The sequence below is a fragment of the Protobothrops mucrosquamatus genome, unplaced genomic scaffold (assembly GCF_001527695.2).
Source record: "Protobothrops mucrosquamatus isolate PMUCROS unplaced genomic scaffold, P.Mucros_1.0 scaffold1166, whole genome shotgun sequence".
NCBI classification, from domain to species: Eukaryota; Metazoa; Chordata; class Lepidosauria; order Squamata; family Viperidae; genus Protobothrops; species Protobothrops mucrosquamatus.
This window is the reverse complement of record NW_015387381.1, coordinates 184,747-204,131: the sequence shown is the minus strand read 5'-3', so window position 1 is coordinate 204,131 and position 19,385 is coordinate 184,747. Positions and strand designations below refer to the sequence as shown.

Sequence of the window (19,385 nt, the reverse complement as noted above, 5' to 3'; positions counted from 1 at the left end):
AAGAAAGCAGGAGGAAATAGTCTCAATTTCCACAAGAAATCAAGTCTCCAAAACATCATGGAGTTGGACTAGAACCTTGGTAAATTCAAGATGTATGTACCAACTCCCAGATTCCCCCCAGCCAGCAAGACTGACTGGGGATACTGAGAGTTGAAGTCCACACATCTTCATTGGACTATAGCATGCCTCACAATTACAGGCTGCCCTCTCCTTTTTGATATGGTTGAAGAGTGATAGCGTTTTTTTCAGCTCCCCCTACAATTAATTGCAGTCAACTCCAGTTATCTCATAAGTCATAATTTGAAATTACTTTAAATTCCATGATGGAAGATCATTTAAGCCACCTTATACAGACAGCATTCACATGTGCTAAAAGCCATGGGTTATTGAACAAGCCATAGAATTTTGGTTAGCACAGAACCATAAAACACAGTTCTAAAACTATAGTGACTTTGTTTATCCAACATATTGAACAGGAACCAAGGAAAACATATTTTAAAGCCAGCTTTATTCATCTACTTTAAAAATCTAAAATGACAAAGTATGGTGTAACTTTTTCCCACAGGGATTTTAAGTCTTCCATTCTTCAGTGTAAAATCAAATCTATTATGATCATAGACCAGCTTAAAGAAAGTGGGTTACAGTAATTAAAAAAGAATAAAGGATAAATTAAACATCTAACAAATTTTGAAAAACTAGAAGATATAAAAGATATATGAATAAAAAAACAAAGTATATATAAAATAAGGTGTAGGAGCATTAGATGGCTGTAGGGAAGCATAAAAAGTTGTTATATGAAAGATATATCAAGTTCCAGAGAATTAATACGTTGAACTAGGTCAGTAATGGTGAACGTTTTGGGCTCAGGATTGAAAATAGCTAACTTGACTGCTGGTGTGTCACCACCTCTCCTGGAATAAACAGAAGACAATTCTTCATATATATTTTAAAAAATTCCAGTTCAATTGTGTGATGCTATGTCAAATAATTACATAAATGAAATATGAGTAAAACAAACTCATTTTTTGGAGGCTCCAGAGGCTGTACAAGAAGACGACTGTCTCACACAACTTCTGTACAAGAAGAGCACACACCATTCTCATACAGCCTCCAAAAATCATGCTAGAATGGGGGCTTTTGAGAATAATTGTTGGGAATAAATGCTGATGTGTCACCCAAAACATCATAGCATGTCACTTTTGACGTATCAGGCTCACCATCACTGAACAAGGTGCTCATTAAATCTACAGTACGTTATAGCAGGGTTGGTATCTGAAAGTAGCAAGGAGGTATAGAATTGTTCTGAGTATTTATGCTCAGTAATAATGGTGAGATGAGGCTAGTATGACTGTTTCTGCAGTACAGGCACTAGAGAAGCATATGCTGTGTTGTTTCTGTGTGTCCAGAGTCTCTGGGGCATTGGGTCTTGGGGTAAGGAATCTTCCTATATCGGTCTTCAAGGACAGCTGAAGGGTCAGTATCTATCTCAGTTATTTCATAAGTTTTCATAATAGTTATGAGCAGGCCAACGAAAACATTTTTGAATGCTAGGTTGCTATTTTCCCTGGTTTCCATCCACGTACAATTATAATTACATAAAACAAGCAATTAAGGAATTTCAAAGCGGTGGCCAGATGGACAATCAAAGGGTCATTATTTATTTGGAGGCTTGAATCACAGCATTTGGAATAATGAACCTTTGTCCTTAATCCTGCTGTCCCATCATATTAAAAACACAAAGATACAGACGGGGTGGGGGGTGGGGGGGTGGAGAATGTTGCTTTTATAAAAAGAGCTGCAAACTACAAAAAGGAGCTTGAACTAACAGTGCTTTCTGAGTTCGTTGGGAAAAGAAGAAACCTTATTTGCTGTCAGAATTTTTGTCATGGTAAGCCTTCTTCAAATTTTAAATGTGTCTAGTGGTTGTAATCATACTGCAAAATGTAGAGATGTACACCTTCAAATGATTTCAGATGGACTAGCTGCTTTGATCAGAAGGCGTTTAGTAGCACAGTTTCAAACTAACAGACTTTATTAAAAGTTATTGTGAACTACAGCTCACTTCTGATTTTTGGCTAATGTAGCCCAATACATCTGTCCTATAAGTGTCTACTTAGTTCAGAATAGCTATCATTTTGGAAATTTGTACCAATTTTATTCTATGCGCTTAATGCAGATGATCAATGCCAAAAGTGCAGACAGGATCATGTTAAATTGTAATATGTTATCTTGTAATATGGCATATATTATAATAGCTTGTGTAGGTATCCAATGTGATTTGCCAGTTTATTGTTTCGGTTTGCCAGTTTGTTAGATCAGGGGTGTCAAACTGGCGGGCTGCGGGCCAGATGCATCACGTGCAGCCTGTGCCCACCTCAGCTCCGCAAAGGCAAAAAAGTCACGATATGTCATGTGACGCGATCAAGTTTGACGCCATGATATAAATGATTCCTATCACTGTAGTTTATTAAATCACAATGGGTCAATTTGCCTTTGTACACATCTAATTAGAAATAGTACTGCTTTACCATGTCTTCTCTGCTTTATCTATATCTGAAGAGAGAAGCAAATCCATCTATACAACTTTATAAGATAAGACAAATTGACAAGCTACCTGAATCCTTTGGTAGAGATTGTAATGTTTAAATGCTGAGGTAAACCAAATTCAGCTTTCCACGTTTTCAGCAAGAAAGGGCACCTGTTCTCCAGCATTCTTTTCATCTAATTGGGAAATTTCATTTTCTAGTCTCATTTTGAGACATTGTTAGGGAATTACAAAGGCCATATGCTCTGCAACCCATTAGTCGGATATATTTGACCCATGTCATTACAGCATTACAGCACTTAATTCATTGCTTCCCAATGTACTTTGGGCTTTTTACTTAGCATAACATGTACTAGGACAGTGAAAGATCATGGTTTGTTTTAGAGCAGGAAACCACGGCAACTTTGGCAGCGTGATAAGTAAATGGGGCATAGTTTGTTAATAGATTTCTTAGCTTATTCCTGATTTGCCTTTTGTCAATTCAGAGATATATAAGCTGGGGGGGGGAGAAAACAACCATTATTTTACTTATTGGCATGGCTGTTTTTCAGATGTGTTCAATCAGGCATTATGAAAACTGTTTGCTTGGTATAATATATATATACACACACACATACACGTATATACACGTAGCCATATTACAATATGGTTTAAATGCTAACTTGCAATGCTTGGGAGATTTTGCTCAGGTATGCTTGTGAAGATGTGACTGCAGTTGATGTTACTCATGGAATCTAACATGCCACAGCTTTGAGGAGTCTTGTGCACAAGAATCACTAATTATCCAGTACTCATGGGAAAAGTTTTCTTTTAGAATACTTTTTTATTTAATTCTTAAACAAAAATGAAGCTCCTGTTCTGGTGGGAGCAAGTGGAAGCTGAATGCTGTTTTGAATGCTGGTATTAAGTTCACCCTAAACTGGGATATCAAAACCCAAGATATAAAGCATGACATGAATAAAATGAACACAATAGAGCTTGCAACAGAGTCACAGTGCCAAGAGCTACAGGACTGCTGATATCAAAAGAGGGCAAAGAGAATTATTGATCCCTAGGAGAGCAGGTCATTACCACACTCAGCAAAATACTCACTTTCCTGATTAGCTTTATAGCCTTTTACTGAAGTTTATTACTATAAAGGGAAAAATAGGTACTTTATCCAGACAGCAATGGAGAAGTATACCTTTCCCTCTCCATATCAAATAGTCAAATGAGTTCTGATCCTTAGAATGCAGATAAACCTCAGGATGCAAGGGCAATCCTACTTCTCTCCATGGACCTGTCTTGCAGGGGTGTTGTTTTACAGTTTATCAAATCATTGGGTAAGCAACCACGATGCTAAAAGCTATATCATACTTTTTGTACAGTAACTGGTGGCAAAGAATCTCTTGCATCCAGCTAAATTCTGGCTAACTACCCTTGCATGCCTGAGCAACAATGCAAAAATAGTCTGCCATGAAAGTTTCCTGATGGTCTCGCATCCAACTATCAACCAGATCTGACTGCATAGCTTAGTTTGAGATTAAAGATATAGGTTTCCTGTCAGTTCTGTCTGACTCTAGGGCACAGCGCGCATCTCTGTTTCTTGGCTGAGGGAGCCAGCATTGTCCGAAGACAATTTCCGTAGTCATGTAGCCAGCACAGCTATATGCCAACGGCACACGGAATGCTCTTATCTTCCCACCAAAGTGGTACCTATTAATCTATTTGATTTGCATGCTTTCAAACTGCTAGGTGGGTAGGAGCTGGGGCAAGTAACAGGAGCTCACCCCATTGCGCAGAGCTCAGGTCTCAAACCTGGACTGTCAGACCTCCAGCTAACAAGCTCAGCATCTTCAACCACTGAGCCATCATGCTCCCCAGTTTGAGATTAGCCAGGGTTGAATACATGCTTCCACTTGCTATGCCAGTAAATTTTAATGCATTTCATGAAAAGATCATTTCCTTCCCTCAAATATAAGCTTCAGACCAGGGTGAAGCTAGGTCAGGGTTATGGAGCCAAAATGTGAGAATTCCACTTCCAAACAACTTATCAAAAAAGTAATGGAAGCAGCAACAATTCCTGGGCCTCAATGGGTTTGCTGGAATCTTACAGCACTAATATGGTGGTCATGTCATAAATAGTTAAAACAGTGAAGAGAGATGAATACAATCACAGATATCCATTCTATTCTTGAAGTATATTTCTTTTTCTCTAGCAGAATAACGTCAAGTAATGTATGTGTTGTGTAGCAATCAAGAACAACCAGTTCTTTTAGGGGACTCCTTGATCTGGCTATATCTCTGCTTTCAGAATATCAGCAAGTGGATAGAGTTTGCTGGCACTTTCATAGGAGATTTTGTACAAGTGAGATGGTTAGACTGCTAAATGCAGTCCTCACAAATTACTATAAAACGAGAGATGTGAACCCCATGAATTGGAGTTTTGTTTACCTGCAGGGGGGGAAATCACTCTGGGAAGCTTCTCACACTATGAAATAGGCAGATTTTTCCAAAGCAGAGAGAACTCGGTTCACCCATTATCCTTAGCTATGGTTTCCCTCGAATTGCCCCGTGGAATAAACTACGATCGGCTTGGTTCGCAATAAGACAAAATTAAACAAAGCGCACCCGAATCCTAGTCTAACGGCAAAGCCAGGAGGAAACGCTGGCTTTTTATTCTCGGGGATTCTCCTCATCATTTAGTGAACGGTACAGTCGGGCTCTCCAGAGGTGTTGGGGCAAAATCTCTCCCGACTGCCGGCCAGCGTGTCCAAAGGTCCCGGGACAATGCAGACGGGACGGAGGCGCCCTGGGAAATCGGCCTCGGGGAAGCGCTAGACAAACGCATGGAGACCGCCAAAGGCGCTCGCTTTTAAGTTCCGCGGAGCAGGCGGCGGAGGCCGCCTCGCTCCTCCCTGTCCGCGCCTTGCACCGACTACTCCTCCCCTCCGCCTACCGCCGCGGAAGGCTCATAAAGTCAGGCTCCGGCGGTCCAGCTGAAATTGCTCAGCCGGAGACCAGGAGCCAATCGCAGGCGGGCGAGTCAGCGAGCCAGCGCGGAGCCGCAGCGGCGGCTGACAGCTGCTCTTAGGCGTCGAGGGAGGGTGGAGTGGCCGCCGAGGATTGCCCTCTTGAGGAGAGACCCTCGTGAGTATTTAGCTCCTCCCTCCGAGTATCTCTCTGAGCGGCTTCCTTCGCCTTCTTCCTTGGACATCCCGTTGAGAAATGTCAGCATGAAGGAGAGACCAGGAGAGGGCTGGAAGGTCGCCCACCCGTCAGCCCCGTCGCTCGCTCTCCAGTTTGGCAGCCAAAGTCCCCCCCCCCTTGGCCCCACCCCACCCTTTCTCTCCATTCCTCCATTTCGCCCTGGCGATGCCATCTCAAGGGGAGAGCCAGTAGAGATGGGCCAGAATGAGCCTCTCTTGGCCTGGCCCCAGACCGCCAGAGTGCTGGACCACCATTTCCATCATCTTTAGCTGGCACCCTAGCTGAGCTGATGGAAAGTGGGCTCTGGTTTCTGCCAGGGAGGTCCAGGTTTGAGGGTGGTTGTGTGGAAGCAGCTCCGTGGCCTGTGAGTATTTTTGGGGGGCCAATCTATGTCTGGAGCAGCCATCCATTCCTGTAATGCTTCAATGACTGGATTAAATTGGCTTTCTGCAAACCTGGCTTTGTAGCCTTGCGTCGGGGGACACAGGCCCACACGGCCATGGGGCTGGTTGGTCCCATAAGACCCCTCCTCGTCCGCCTGTATTAACAACTCCAAATCTTCCCATCGTGGAACTTTCCATTTTTTGTAATTTTATAATGTTTTACATTTTAAAAAAAGAATCCTAAATTATTTAGTTTTAATCTTATATTAAATTGTATACCACCCAGGAGCCCCTCTACAAGGGAGATGTGTGGTTAAGAAGTTTGATAAATAACATAACACAACATAACATAACATAATATAACATAAGCCATAATTAAAGAAATGGAACCTGTGAACTGGGCTTATCATTTAAGGAAAGCAAATGAGGGCCAACTTACTTAATCCCTACAAACATAGTATTGTCATTTACTATTAACATTAGCAACCAATAATTGCCAGATAAATAATTTTTAAATAATTATATTGTATATATAAAACATATCATTATGAAAACATATAAATAGCAATAGCACTTAGACTTATATACTGCTTCAAATAAAACATATAGATAAAACAAATACAACTGCATAATAAAAATACATTTTTTAAAAAAACAAGAATTAAAAAGCGCAGAAAAGGAAAAAAATAGAAAAAGAAACTTCTCCCCTTCATCCCCAGCAAGTATAATCAACATGAACAACTTATCACTATCTCTTAAACATCCAACCAAGCACCTCTTTATTCCATGCCTCCCCCACTCTCTATAAGCCTGTCTCTAAAATCTCATAGCTCCATATTGTGGGAACAATCCAGAGAAAAGAAACATTTTTGGGAATATTAAAAAGGTAGAATATATTTCCCCAAAGGAATAATGGAGAAATTCTTTAAAAAGGCAGAAACTTCTCCCTCCCCCCAGCCAGACAACTCAGCAGAAACCAGCTTTTAGAAATGCAGATGTAATAATCCATTCAGGAAGGTTAGAGCCCTCCAGCTAGAAGTTGAAGAGCTCAGGAAGACAAAGACCCTTAAAATCTAACTCAAACTCTAAAATAGGACATAATAGGATTAACCCACCACCATCAGAATATCAGAAAGGCACATTCAGACTCAGGTCAAAGTTCATGACACAGGAACAACTCCAAACAAAAGCCCAACAAGGTATAAAAACCTACCCCTTACTACATGTGCTCTCACTTTTCTTCCAGAGCCATCTTTCTGTCTGGCTCTCCTCTTCAATAAACTACAACCTTCTTTCTAAAGCAGTCGCCATGTTGTTTACTCCCAGCTTGGACTGGACCCTGATGAAGACTTTTCCTTCAACAATATTAAATAGCAAAAGTCCATTAAGATGATCAAAAATAGCACAAATATTGCAAATTGTATATACTACAGCCAGTGGTGGGATTCAAATATATGAACAACCGGTTCTCTGTGTGGATGCCGCTTCCAGTAATCCATTCTGGGCCTGGGCAACAAAAAATTAGCTACCGGTTCTGCCGAAGTGGTTGAACCGGCTGAATCCCACCACTGACTACAGCCAATTTAATCCTTCCTGTTTCCTTTTTTCAAATAAAGTCTCAGTCAGAAAACAAACATTACCAGAAATAACCATTATCATTCATTCCAATCATAAAAGCTCTAGACATCACCAGAAATAACAACCCATTATTTTAGTCTTGAGCAAATAAACCAATTTTGTGTTCTTTCTCTCAATGATCTTTAAATTCCTCAAAGAAAATTGTAACATTTGCTTTCTTATTCTTTGTCTCTTTTCTCAAAATTCTCTCAAAATTCTTTTATAATTCCAGTGTGGCAATTCCAGACAACCCTTTTTGTAAGCCTAATGCAATAAAAGTATCCACATTGCTCTTCTGATTTGTTATCTGAATCATCCAAATTCATTTGTAAATCCATTATCCATCTCATTCTTGTGTAGACTATAATTTTTAAATCCTTCTGCAAGTCAATTTAGTTTTATTCAATGGAGCTTGTTCCTCTTCAGTAACACCTTCTGATTCTGCTATAAAGTTAAATAGCTAAAGACTTTCATCAAACATTTATTTTAAGCTAGCCATCTGGTGTCGTCTAGTGTTCAACCTTCAAAGTCATCTTATCACTTTCAAAGTGAAAACAAGAAGATTTTCTCTGGAGAAAGAATCCTTTGAATTATCTTCAAAGTCTTAAATCAAATCCATTTGAGCCCTTAATCCATTTAAAACTTTTAAAAGGCAACAATATTCTTCCTTTTGCTGTAAAAAAAAATTACTACAAATCTTTAAACTTGTGATAGTTGAACATTTTTTGAAGGACTGAAGGGGGCTTGCTAGTGATTTCAATAACATTTGCCTGTCTGAAGATTCTCAGTCTTAAAAAAACAACAACAGCTAAAGGGGGAAAAAATCCAGAATGATTCTGAGATGAGCCTTGGTTGAACATAAAGTCCATATAGAAGACATTAGCAACAATGAAATCCCACAACTCCCAGCCAATCTCAAAATGCAGCTCCTGTTGCCAACTGACAAAAAAAAAAAAGCTTGCAAAATACATAGGGGTGAACTTGCAATCTCTCCTTACTTAGTGATTTTGGCAGCCCAAACCCTGCATTCAAGCACTGTTTTTGGCTGCAGTGTGCCAGTTTGCCATGATGAACAATGCTCCATGTCACATTAGATAGGATGAGGTCTGTGGGTGCTACTTTCCATTTGTAAACTCCCACCATTTTCTTGCTGTTTCTCCTAGCAGTGGGGCTGAAAAGGAGAAGAGACTGTTCAGTGTTGTTGGACTGATAATGTGTCTGCCACCTGCAAACACCACAAATATAAGCATCAGCTATTTTGCATTAGCTGGTTCTCTTGCCAGTTGGGTTAAATTGTTGCTGATGGCCCAACATGCTCTTCACTACCTCCTAAATATGCCCCAATAGCATCTTTTGTCCCCATAATGTTGCCTTCACCTTGTCTGCAGCCCATGAGTGGGACAGGATTTAATCAGTTTTAACTGTGGCAGGATTAAAACAGTAATTTCCCCATTTTCTGTCACCATCCAAGGGCAGTCTCAAAGTGTGTAAAATTTATTAGGCTTTAATACCTAATACCATTACCTTAGACAGAAGTCAGGACTGGCAGTAATTGCAAACTAAAGTGATAGAGATGGGATAGCAATCAGCAATGGGCATCTGTCATGCCAGTATTGTTTTTTGTCAACTCAGGGATGGGGTGGATAACATTTACGGTAGGTAGCAGTTAATGAACCTTAACTAACTGCTGTAAGAGTGTCTCTGGAGTTGGGTAGTGTGCATTCATGACTTATGGATCAAAAGCTGAGTTGTACAGTTTTGTAATATTATAAGAGACACACACACACATACAATATGTATAAGAAAGTAAGTATTTCATCTTCTTCTGCTGGATAAAGAAATTTTTATCACAATTCAGGCCTCTGATCTTTATGCCTGTCTGGTTGCATGCTCCCTCCAGTAAGATGGAAATCTTGTACAATTATCCTCAACTGTAACCAAATGTGCTTTCTGCCAGCAATATGTGGTACATTTCTTTGTTAACTCCTCCTGTATTTCTATTCTCATTCTCCTCTCTGCATCTAAAGGAGGCTAGATAACTCTCACAAATAATGCTGACACTGATGCTAACCAGATAGTGGCTAGTTTTATTCGGTAATAAGCAGTCTTTTGCAGCCAAACTTGTATACTTACAGTGATCAAATCTGTATCGGAAGAGCATACAAGGGCTTGTAATTAGATTGGGATCTGTTGTGACATGAAAACCTTTTTTTCCCCAATTTTTGTTTATTTAGATCTATGCCTCAATAAATGTTGAAATAATCCACCCTGCTCTGACTAGCATGACAGGATCCAGTAGTGAATTCTAGCATACAGACTGATCAGAAAAGCAAAGGGAGGGAGGGTTCAATCTCACCTACTCCAGGGATTTTTAATTAATTAATAGCTGGAGAGCAGAACTTTTAGCAAGCCCTTCCCGTTGATACCAGTCTGCAGGAGCCAGCATGGGAGGCAATTGCATGAGGCAATTGCACTGTTCTTCAAGGCTCCTGGACTTAGAGTAACAGCATGAGGTGGCCTCTTTGAGTGGCAGCAGTGGCATTAGGGCTAAAATCAAGGCCTGGACCTCTGCACCCGACTGAGCCTCAGTGCTTGCCACTGAATGCCACTGAGTAGCCTAGATTGGGGGAGAGCTGATAAAGAATTATTTCCCTTTTGTTTGGATGTGTGTGCACAATACCACAGCAAAGTCAAATTAGGCATTTTCTGAATTTTTGACATACTGAGCCCAAAAGGTTCGCCATCACTATTCAAGAGGGAAATTCCAGATCTGGTACATTATTGTTGCAAGATATTATGTTTAAATACCGTTAAATCTATTTGGCAGTTTGATTTACTTTCTTATCCCATTTTATGCAAGCATTTCTTTTTCAGTTTCTCAGTCTATTTATTACTTATAAATGATGCGCTATAAAACACTAAGTAATCATTTCATCTTGTATAACTCAATATTTTTTTAAAGATGCTGAACCATGACTTTCTAACCTGCAGATATTCTACATCTCTCTTATCATGCTGCCCTTTGGAGTGGGCAATTCCTTATTTTCCAGTTCCTTATCCCTGGAAGAGGAGCTTTTCAATTACATTGATGAACATCAGGATGAATTTGTTCAGGTAGAAATGCGGTGATTGTGAGTTTTGCTAACTAAATGCAATCCAAGTCTGTCTGTCTTAACTTGGAGAACTTGCTGTTTTTTAGCAAAGATTATTGGCATGTCAAAGGCCACAGATTGCTAGTTTGAACTACAGTGCAAAGAATATTAATACTGATTGGGAGATCAAATTCCTGATGCAGTATATTCTCCAGTATCTGGATCAATAAATGAATTTCTACTTCAATGGTTTCATACTTTATCCAAAGGTGTTTCATTGATTGCTAGTTTATTTAACTTTTTGCTTGTTTTATAACTTGAGCTGTCAGAGTGGTATATATACACATTTATTAGATTTATATCCTAAGTTTTTTCCACTGGTAATAGGCATGCTAATCTCTTCCAGTTGCACCTTCATTATAACAATGTCATGAGGGTGAGTGTGGTGAGAGACAATGAGTATTCCAAAGTCACCCAGGTGGGGATGGACTTGGGAGTCACCCCATTCTTGTTCAAGCCCAGTACAGGTACTGGAGTAGGAAAAGGGAGACTCCAATAAGTGCTCAAAACATTAAGCAATTGTAAGAACAGTACATAATAAGACTCAGAGAAAACTAGAAGCAAAGATTAAAACAACAAACTAAATCAAAGTAAATCTAGGAGCAGTATTAAACAGAGTGGCAAACATTACAATACCTTGGAGAATCAAAAGATCATTGCCTGACCTCAAGAACATTGATCAATAGGGTCTACAAGAGTTTCTCTACACAAAGGGCACGGCAAAATTGAATGTGGCCACTTGCCTTGCCTCTTTTCACAATGTAAGTCTTCGATAGATAAATATGGGAGAAGATATTTTAAATAAATAAATATTAAATAAATAAATAAATAATTAAATATTTCAAAATAAATTCTGCATTTTAAGCAACATTGCTGGTGGGAAAACAAAATAATAGCAATAATAACAATGCCAGAACTGTCTTTGCCTGTTTTGAGGACTTGAAATTTAAGGTCTTTCAAAAACAACCCTCAATAGGTAAGATACTATTAATGATTCCAAATGAGCATAAATAGCTGTTCAAGCAAACAGTTTAGAAGCAGATTAGAAAACATGCTGTAGGCACTGAGGCAATTTGTGCCTTTATTGACCAAGTTGGGTTGAGTGGCATATCACAATTGTCAATTCAATTATTTTGATCATGGACGGACAATTTGCAGCCTGTGAGCCATTTATTGTCCCAACAACCCACTAAAGTGAATGGATCTGAAGAGGGGAGGCATTGGAGATTGTTAAGAGGTAAAATGAGTGTTTTAAGCTTTGCAAAGGACAGTTAAACCTCTTAAAAGCAAAACTATCCTCCCACATTGAAACATTTCCTAGATGCAAAACGAACAGACCTGGACTGAAAACTCTTAACTGCTCTTACTCCAAGGATCTCATACTGTCTGCCCACAGAGAGGAAGCAAACATGAAGTGTTGCCCGCTATTCAGAAAAAGACTATCATGATTATTCAGAGAAACTAACCCCTCTTGTCTGGATGGGACCTCAGTTTATTGGTTCCCAGGCAATCAGTTTCTAAGTTATGGTTCAGAACTGTATGCCTCCCCAACAATAGAAGAACCAGTCCAAAATATCAGAACATGAGCATATCTTTTGTTATTAATATTAGTTCTTCCCCAGCTCCCAGCAGACAACAAAGCATTTCAGAATTGTGAATAAAGAAACAGAACTCACTTGCTACTTTTATTTTGGCTCTCCAAAGTAAGATAATGGCACTTGTATTATTCATTGTGCTGATGGGCATTTCTGCAAAACCAAGAGAAAAGTTACCTCACAATGCAGAGTGAATGCAATTATCCACTCCAAACAAAATTTCAGGACAAGAAGATTGTGTGGGTGGACATTCTTATAATGTTGCTGTTATTCCTCTCTGATTCTTCTTCTTTTTTTAAAAGGGAGATTGCATGCTGACAAGTCCCTTAGAAGTAATTAGAAGGAAATAGAATTTACAAAGATGGATTGCCTGTGTAAAGCCTTCCAAGTGCTGTCATTTTTAATGAGCTTTTCTGGGGAAACCTAATGTATTTCTAAGAGCTGGTGCAGCAGAATGGCTGCAACAATATAATGAAAACTATGAATCAGGAAGGCACACCTTTGATATGAACCCTAGGCAAAGATACTGTCCCTCAACTCTTCTCCTTCTCAATAGGGAGACTTAATGGTCCTATAAACAGGTTCAGATAAGACAACAAAACAAGACTTATATATATTAGTTACATTCTAGATATTTAAAAAGCACAAAACATAATGATGTGCTAGAGTGCCCAGTATGTTCTAATTAAGCTGTGTGTAAGAAAATACACAAAGCAATTGACAAAATTGCATTAAGCTTACCATATTTCATAGATATTTCATAGATAATGCACAAATTATAGTGTATATATGCAGAAATTCTCATTTTAGACAATAAATAGATAATATGTTTGATTCACTAGGACAGGGATAGGCAACCTTGGCTCTTTTATGGCTCGTGGACTTCTGGGAGTTGAAGTCCACGAGCCATAAAAGAGCCAAGGTTGCCTATCCCTGCACTAGGAGAACTAGAATTATTCAGAAGGTACTGTATATAGCTAGGCAAATGTGACATGGTTGTAGGAAGAAGCAGGTTCCGCAAGAATCTATATATAAATAAAATGGAAGCATAATCCACATTTTAACCATAGTTCAGATATTTTCCTCTCTTAATCTGATTTGCATAAGGAACATATGGATAACAGTTTAACACTTCTGTGATAATATGAGTTTTATCTCTGGCTTTCCTTTCAGAAACTTAAGGAATGGGTGGCTGTAGAGAGTGATTCCCAACAGCCACGTCTAAGAGCAAAAGTCATAGAAATGGTCAAAATAACTGCAGCCAGTCTTGAAGACTTAGGAGCTATCGTGACACTCAATGATATGGGCATTCAACAGGTACTGGTCCTTGCTTCCATCAAAAGTGTAATGCGCACAAATAGAAGGAATGTCTGCTCGTGCAATGGGGTCAATGTAGAGTTATCAGATCTGGGTTACAAAAAAATCTAAACAAATTGCAAGATAGCAGCAAAAAAATCTGGTAGGAGAAAGACAGTACCCCAGATTAGGGAGCCCTAAATAAGAGACAGAGATAGAAAGATGCGGGATGATGTAAGGCAAAGTTATTTGAGTCCACATCCATGGTTATTATTATGATTATTAGTCTTACATTTTTTTTTACATTTTACATGTATATTTTACCTGATTACAATTTTGGATGGTATAATTGTTACGCTAAGAGGCTAGGTTTCTAATTAATTAAAGGGCACCAAAAAGATAATAGTTTCTTGGAAGTTATTTGTTGCTTTCCTTCCAAATTCTCTCTAATAAAAGAGTAAATATAATTTTGAATATTTCCCCTTCTTCCTCTACTCCAGGGGTGTCAAACTGCCGGCTTGCAGGCTGGATGCATCATAGCAAAACCGCACACACACACACCCCATTGCCGGCAATGGAAAAAAAGTCGCAATGTGTCGCGACACCTCACGTGACATTGCACGTTTGACACCCCTACTCTACTCCAATTACAAGCCATGTTAGTAGTTTAGATTTAGTGTTATACTAGACAACTTGTGACCATTGGGTCATTGTTTCAGAGATATTTCCTTACTTAAGCTGAAAAACAGAATGACCATGGGATGGGAGGAAACAGTGAGAGTGATTTCCAACTTCCGGCTGCTTCCTAATTGACTGTCCTTGTAGGAATCTGGCAGGAAGCATTGGAAATGACAATCATGTGACCACAGCAGTGCAGTAGCACTGAAGGGGACACAACTTTGCCAGATTTTATTCCCATGGGAATCACGGGTCCTGGACTTTGGATGCATTCTGTAAGTTAGCCCATTTGTGGTTGATTTAAAAACTATTGCCCTAAAAAACTATTTTACTAACTTATAAACAATCAAATAGGCACAAGAGTTTTAGTGGTACATAGATTAAAATATTTCTTCATGGAGGACAGATTCATGTGTTCAGATTCATGTATCAGACTATATCATATAATTGATGAAAATAATCTTATTTTACTCTGTTGATTAATTGTTTGAAGGTTTGTTGACCTTGTTGGTTTTAATTAAATGCTCTGTGATTTTGATAAGAAAAAATCATTAAGTGGATTGGGTTGAATTAAGTGGCTTTCTCTACCCCTCCCCTGAGTTATTATTTTAATCATCCAGCATTTGTTAACACCTTAATGATCTTATGGTATATCTTAATATATTATTTGTCATTTTGGGGGGAAAAAACAAGAGAATTTTAGAATAATGTTTTTTTTGTCTCTGCCTGTCTTCAAGATCAGATAGCAGGTATTTGGGATCTAATTAGAATCCAGTGTAAGGTATATGTGTAGACTGCTCCATAAAGAAAAAAGAGGTTCCAGGTTCAATGTCCAGATAATGTGGGCAAAGGTCCTTTGAAACTCAGAACTATTATCAAACAGTATTGATAGTACAATACAGTAGCCTGAATCAATAAAATCCCCCCAACTTCAAAACAGTAGCAGGCAATAGTCATGTGGAGGTGCCATTGTGATAACAGGTAGTTCATAGTTACTGAACACAGTGATGCTCTCAAGACAAGGAGATGGGCCATGTAAGGGCCCAGGTGAGCAAGACTTAGGGCAGTGTGCCTGGCTGAGGAATTCTGGAAATTGAAGTCCACAAGTCATAAAAGGGCCAAGTTTGAAGATCCCTGACTTAGGGGATTTGCAATACAAAGACTTCATAAGAACATTGTCTAAAATTGACATGGTGAACTGAGATATTTGTTGCAGATTTTTATTTCACAAAAACTAAATTTATGAAATAGCTAGGTGAGAGATAGATAGATGGATGGATGGATGGATAGGTAGGTAGGTAGGTAGGTAGGTAGGTAGGTAGGTAGATAGATAGATAGATAGATAGATAGATAGATAGATAGATAGATAGATAGATAGATAGATAGATAGATAGATAGATAGATAGATAGATAGATAGATAGATAGATCGATCGATCGATCCTTGGTAAATATATAAAAAATCTTCAGCTAGAACTAAATCAACATCTAACAAAATAACATTCTTTCAAGTATATGTCACCAGGAAGGAAATTGTTGTTTATTACTTTCTTAAGAAACTCACTGAATTATCATTAACTGTGTTTTAATATATTTCTACAGCTGTCTGATGGTCAGAATATTCCATTACCTCCAGTCATTCTGGCAAAATTTGGAGATGATCCACAGAAGCCAACTGTGTGTTTTTATGGACATGTGGATGTGATGCCAGCTAAAAGTCAAGATGGATGGAAAACCCATCCTTTCAGTTTAACAGAAATTGATGGTATGTGTGTATTGTCCAATTGGTAAAGGAAAAAAAGGGCTATTAAAAAGTTGACATTTTTATAGTTTTATATGATAAAAATAGCAAGGATGATAGGTACTATACAGTATATATAGAAAGATATGGTCATATCAATATCAATCTTATTTAAATTAACAGAAAAGAATTTAGACTTTTTAATTGCAAAATCAATATTGCCATTTTCAAATTATATTTTCTATATAATCTCAGTCTCAACAGAAAGGAGCAATAGAAGAGTTGTCATCCCATAGTTAAATAGAAATTGAGATTTTTAAATTAGCTTTAACTTTATAAAATAATAATCACTTTCACAATTTACTCCCAAAATGTCAAGATACATGCTTCAAATATTATAAACCTTTGGAATGCTCGTTAAGCAGGGGAGCAGGACATATTGGCAACTAACATATGAAAACTATACAATGTCACACATATTGTTTTGCTTTCTGAAAATAATTACCTACAATAACATTGATCACTTATCAACATATAGAAACAAATACAGCCATAGAAAGACATTGAATAAAGAACCAAGTCACTGGAGTGTCTATAGATAAACAAGACCTACGGCAACCATTCATAGCCATTCTTTTCAGGAAAATATATTTAAGTTTGTTAAATGGAGGAAGAAGAATATTCTGTTTAAAAGAGGAATCTGATGACTTCTTATAAGAGGACTTAACCTACACTTCCCAATATATTAGGATTGTTGGAGGCTGTACCATTCTCTCTATAGATATTAACTTTTCCTAACAGAGGAATCTGACCTGAACAATGATTAGTGAACCAGATATTAAGACCTTAACATATTGTAGATCAGGGGTGTCAAACTGCCAGCCTGCGGGCTGGACACGTCATGCGGAAGCCATGCCCACCCCATTGCTGGCAATGGCAAAACAGTCCCGATACGTCATGCGATGTCACGTGACATCGCGAGTTTGACATGTCTGCTGTAGATTTATTTATAGGAAATACTTAGTGGGGAATAGGCAAGACTTCCCCTTCTATGATCAGAGCCCCGTCTATAATCAAAGTCCTGATGAGGCAAAGGGCTTGTATGGGTAAATAAAATTGTCCAGAAGCGTCACCCAAGACAAACAGAGCATAATGCATATTCCAGACTAACATCAATCACATCTGCCAACCCATATTGGACGAGCATGGCAGATTATGGTCTATTCCTTCAACATGTCAATACTTCAAAAAACGGCCCTCATTCCCTGAAGGCCCTAGGGCAACTACCCACGGCAGTGGGAAGACCTGCCTGAAGGCAGAGGGTGCTAAGAATCGCCGGGTTAGATCAGACTGTGTTGATTGGAAACATGCAGAAGAAGCCTTCATCCTGCAGTGGATAGAAATGGCTAGAATGATGAAGATGAGGCAAGACTTAGCATCTAGCTATTACATCCAACCAGGAGGAGAATCCAAAAGCATGTGTTCCATGACTGGGTGCCTGGGAAGAAAGGCAGAAAAAAATATTTCAGAATAGCAATCATTAGTCAAGGATAGTTAGAATGGCTAATCAAGGAAGGGACATTGAGTAAATCTTTAGCTTCCTATCTGTACTCAACTGCCTCTTTCTAGTCAAGAGGTCATGAAATACTGAAAAATCAGTACCTTTGGATTCACAACACTAGATCCCTTCTTATTGGCTTATGCACCAATCCACAACTCCCATTCCCTTTCAAAGCGTTTTGTGTCGACTTCAGGATAAAGGCTTAGGAAGTATATCTGGCAGTATTTTTTTTGTGTGGACAGTATTTCAGTCTCATGAAATGAGTCCTGTGGGACATCTCTGATTCTATACTTTGTAGTTTTCTCTTTATAGAAGAATTGAATGCTTCCTTGATTGTTCTCAAAGAACTCAGTAGGTTTTGGCTCACCTATCCTTAAATCATTAACAGTTTATGTAGCCACATAACCTCCTGGCATGCTTGTGCTGCAGATATCTATTTACCTTGGTGGAAGATTGGGCAAAATATTCTTGTTTGCTTGCCCAACTGATCATTCCACACTTATATAGGAGGATCTGTCTGCTTGTAAACTTAAAAATCTTCATCTTTTCTGTTCAATATGCATCGATATAGCCTATCATAATTAATTAATATATATTATATCAATTTGGTCTTGCTATTGGCTAGAAGTCTGAGATCTAAGTATGCATAGCCTTTTAGGTAATTGCCCACCCTGTTGACTCAGATGTAATCTCCTTTGCTTAATATATTCACATTTCTGTACAAAATCTCAACTGTTACAGTAGTGTCCATTTTTTTTCCATTATTTATACTTACAAGTAGTCATTGGGTTGCAATAGCTATTTCAATTGGGAACCCTGTTGCTAAGTAATGTGGTCATGAAGCATGATGTCATGTCTCTTAGCAGTGGAAATTCCAACAGTCCCAGTTGCTGTAATTAAATGAGGACTGTACAGGTTGTTAAGTGAGGACCTTATGTGAGCATGACTTCCAATTTTCTGTCAGCTTCCCCATTGATTTTACTTATGTAAAAAGCTAGCAGGGTACATCGGAAATTGCCCAGATTGCAATCATGTGACTACAGGGATGGCCAGAATTTTGTGGACCCATTGTAAGTCCTTCATTACTGTCATACTTTGAACAGTCGTTGAATAAGTAGTCATAACCTGAGGACTACCTGAACATGACCTTTCCAATTGCAATCTTTTATTTACAGTCTTCTTCAGGGGCTCATTATTTGCAATCTGTTTGGCAACAGATTATTAAATTATTTACAGAGCTAAATATGTCTGCCAGTCAGACCTGAATCTGAAATAAAGACAAGAATATAAGCTTTATCATGCATGAAGGCTTGCTTGACAAACATCTGGTTGAGCTTCTCCAGCTGCTTACTTCTGGCCCTAGATTCTCTTCTGAAGTTTGCACACTAAATCATTCTGTCTTAGTCCTTCAAATCTGGGTGTCTGTTGCATGTATGTCCTCAAAGATCTCTCTCATGGAGAAATGCAGCCTATATCAAATGAGATCTTGTAACTTTGACCGAAAGGAGATCTGTTTATAGGAAATATATTTTAGGAATAGGCAAGGCCGAGCACTTAGCTAACTCCCTCCTGCCTGAAACAAGGTTCAAGAGAATGTGCTTGATATATGTATGCCGGGGGGGGGGGGGGG

General features: G+C 38.7%; 1 protein-coding gene across 1 annotated transcript in view; it reads left to right on the top strand.

Moving 5' to 3' along the window:
• Window positions 1-1,344: 1,344 nt before the first annotated feature.
• CNDP1 (carnosine dipeptidase 1) overlaps window positions 1,345-19,385 on the top strand; it is a 31,004-nt gene continuing 12,963 nt past the window's right edge. The window contains exons 1-5 of the mRNA XM_029284990.1: window positions 1,345-1,431; window positions 4,839-4,892; window positions 10,726-10,848; window positions 13,655-13,798; window positions 16,056-16,218. Of these exons, the coding sequence (XP_029140823.1) occupies window positions 1,345-1,431; window positions 4,839-4,892; window positions 10,726-10,848; window positions 13,655-13,798; window positions 16,056-16,218 (571 nt within the window). The remainder of the gene's footprint in view (window positions 1,432-4,838; window positions 4,893-10,725; window positions 10,849-13,654; window positions 13,799-16,055; window positions 16,219-19,385) is intronic.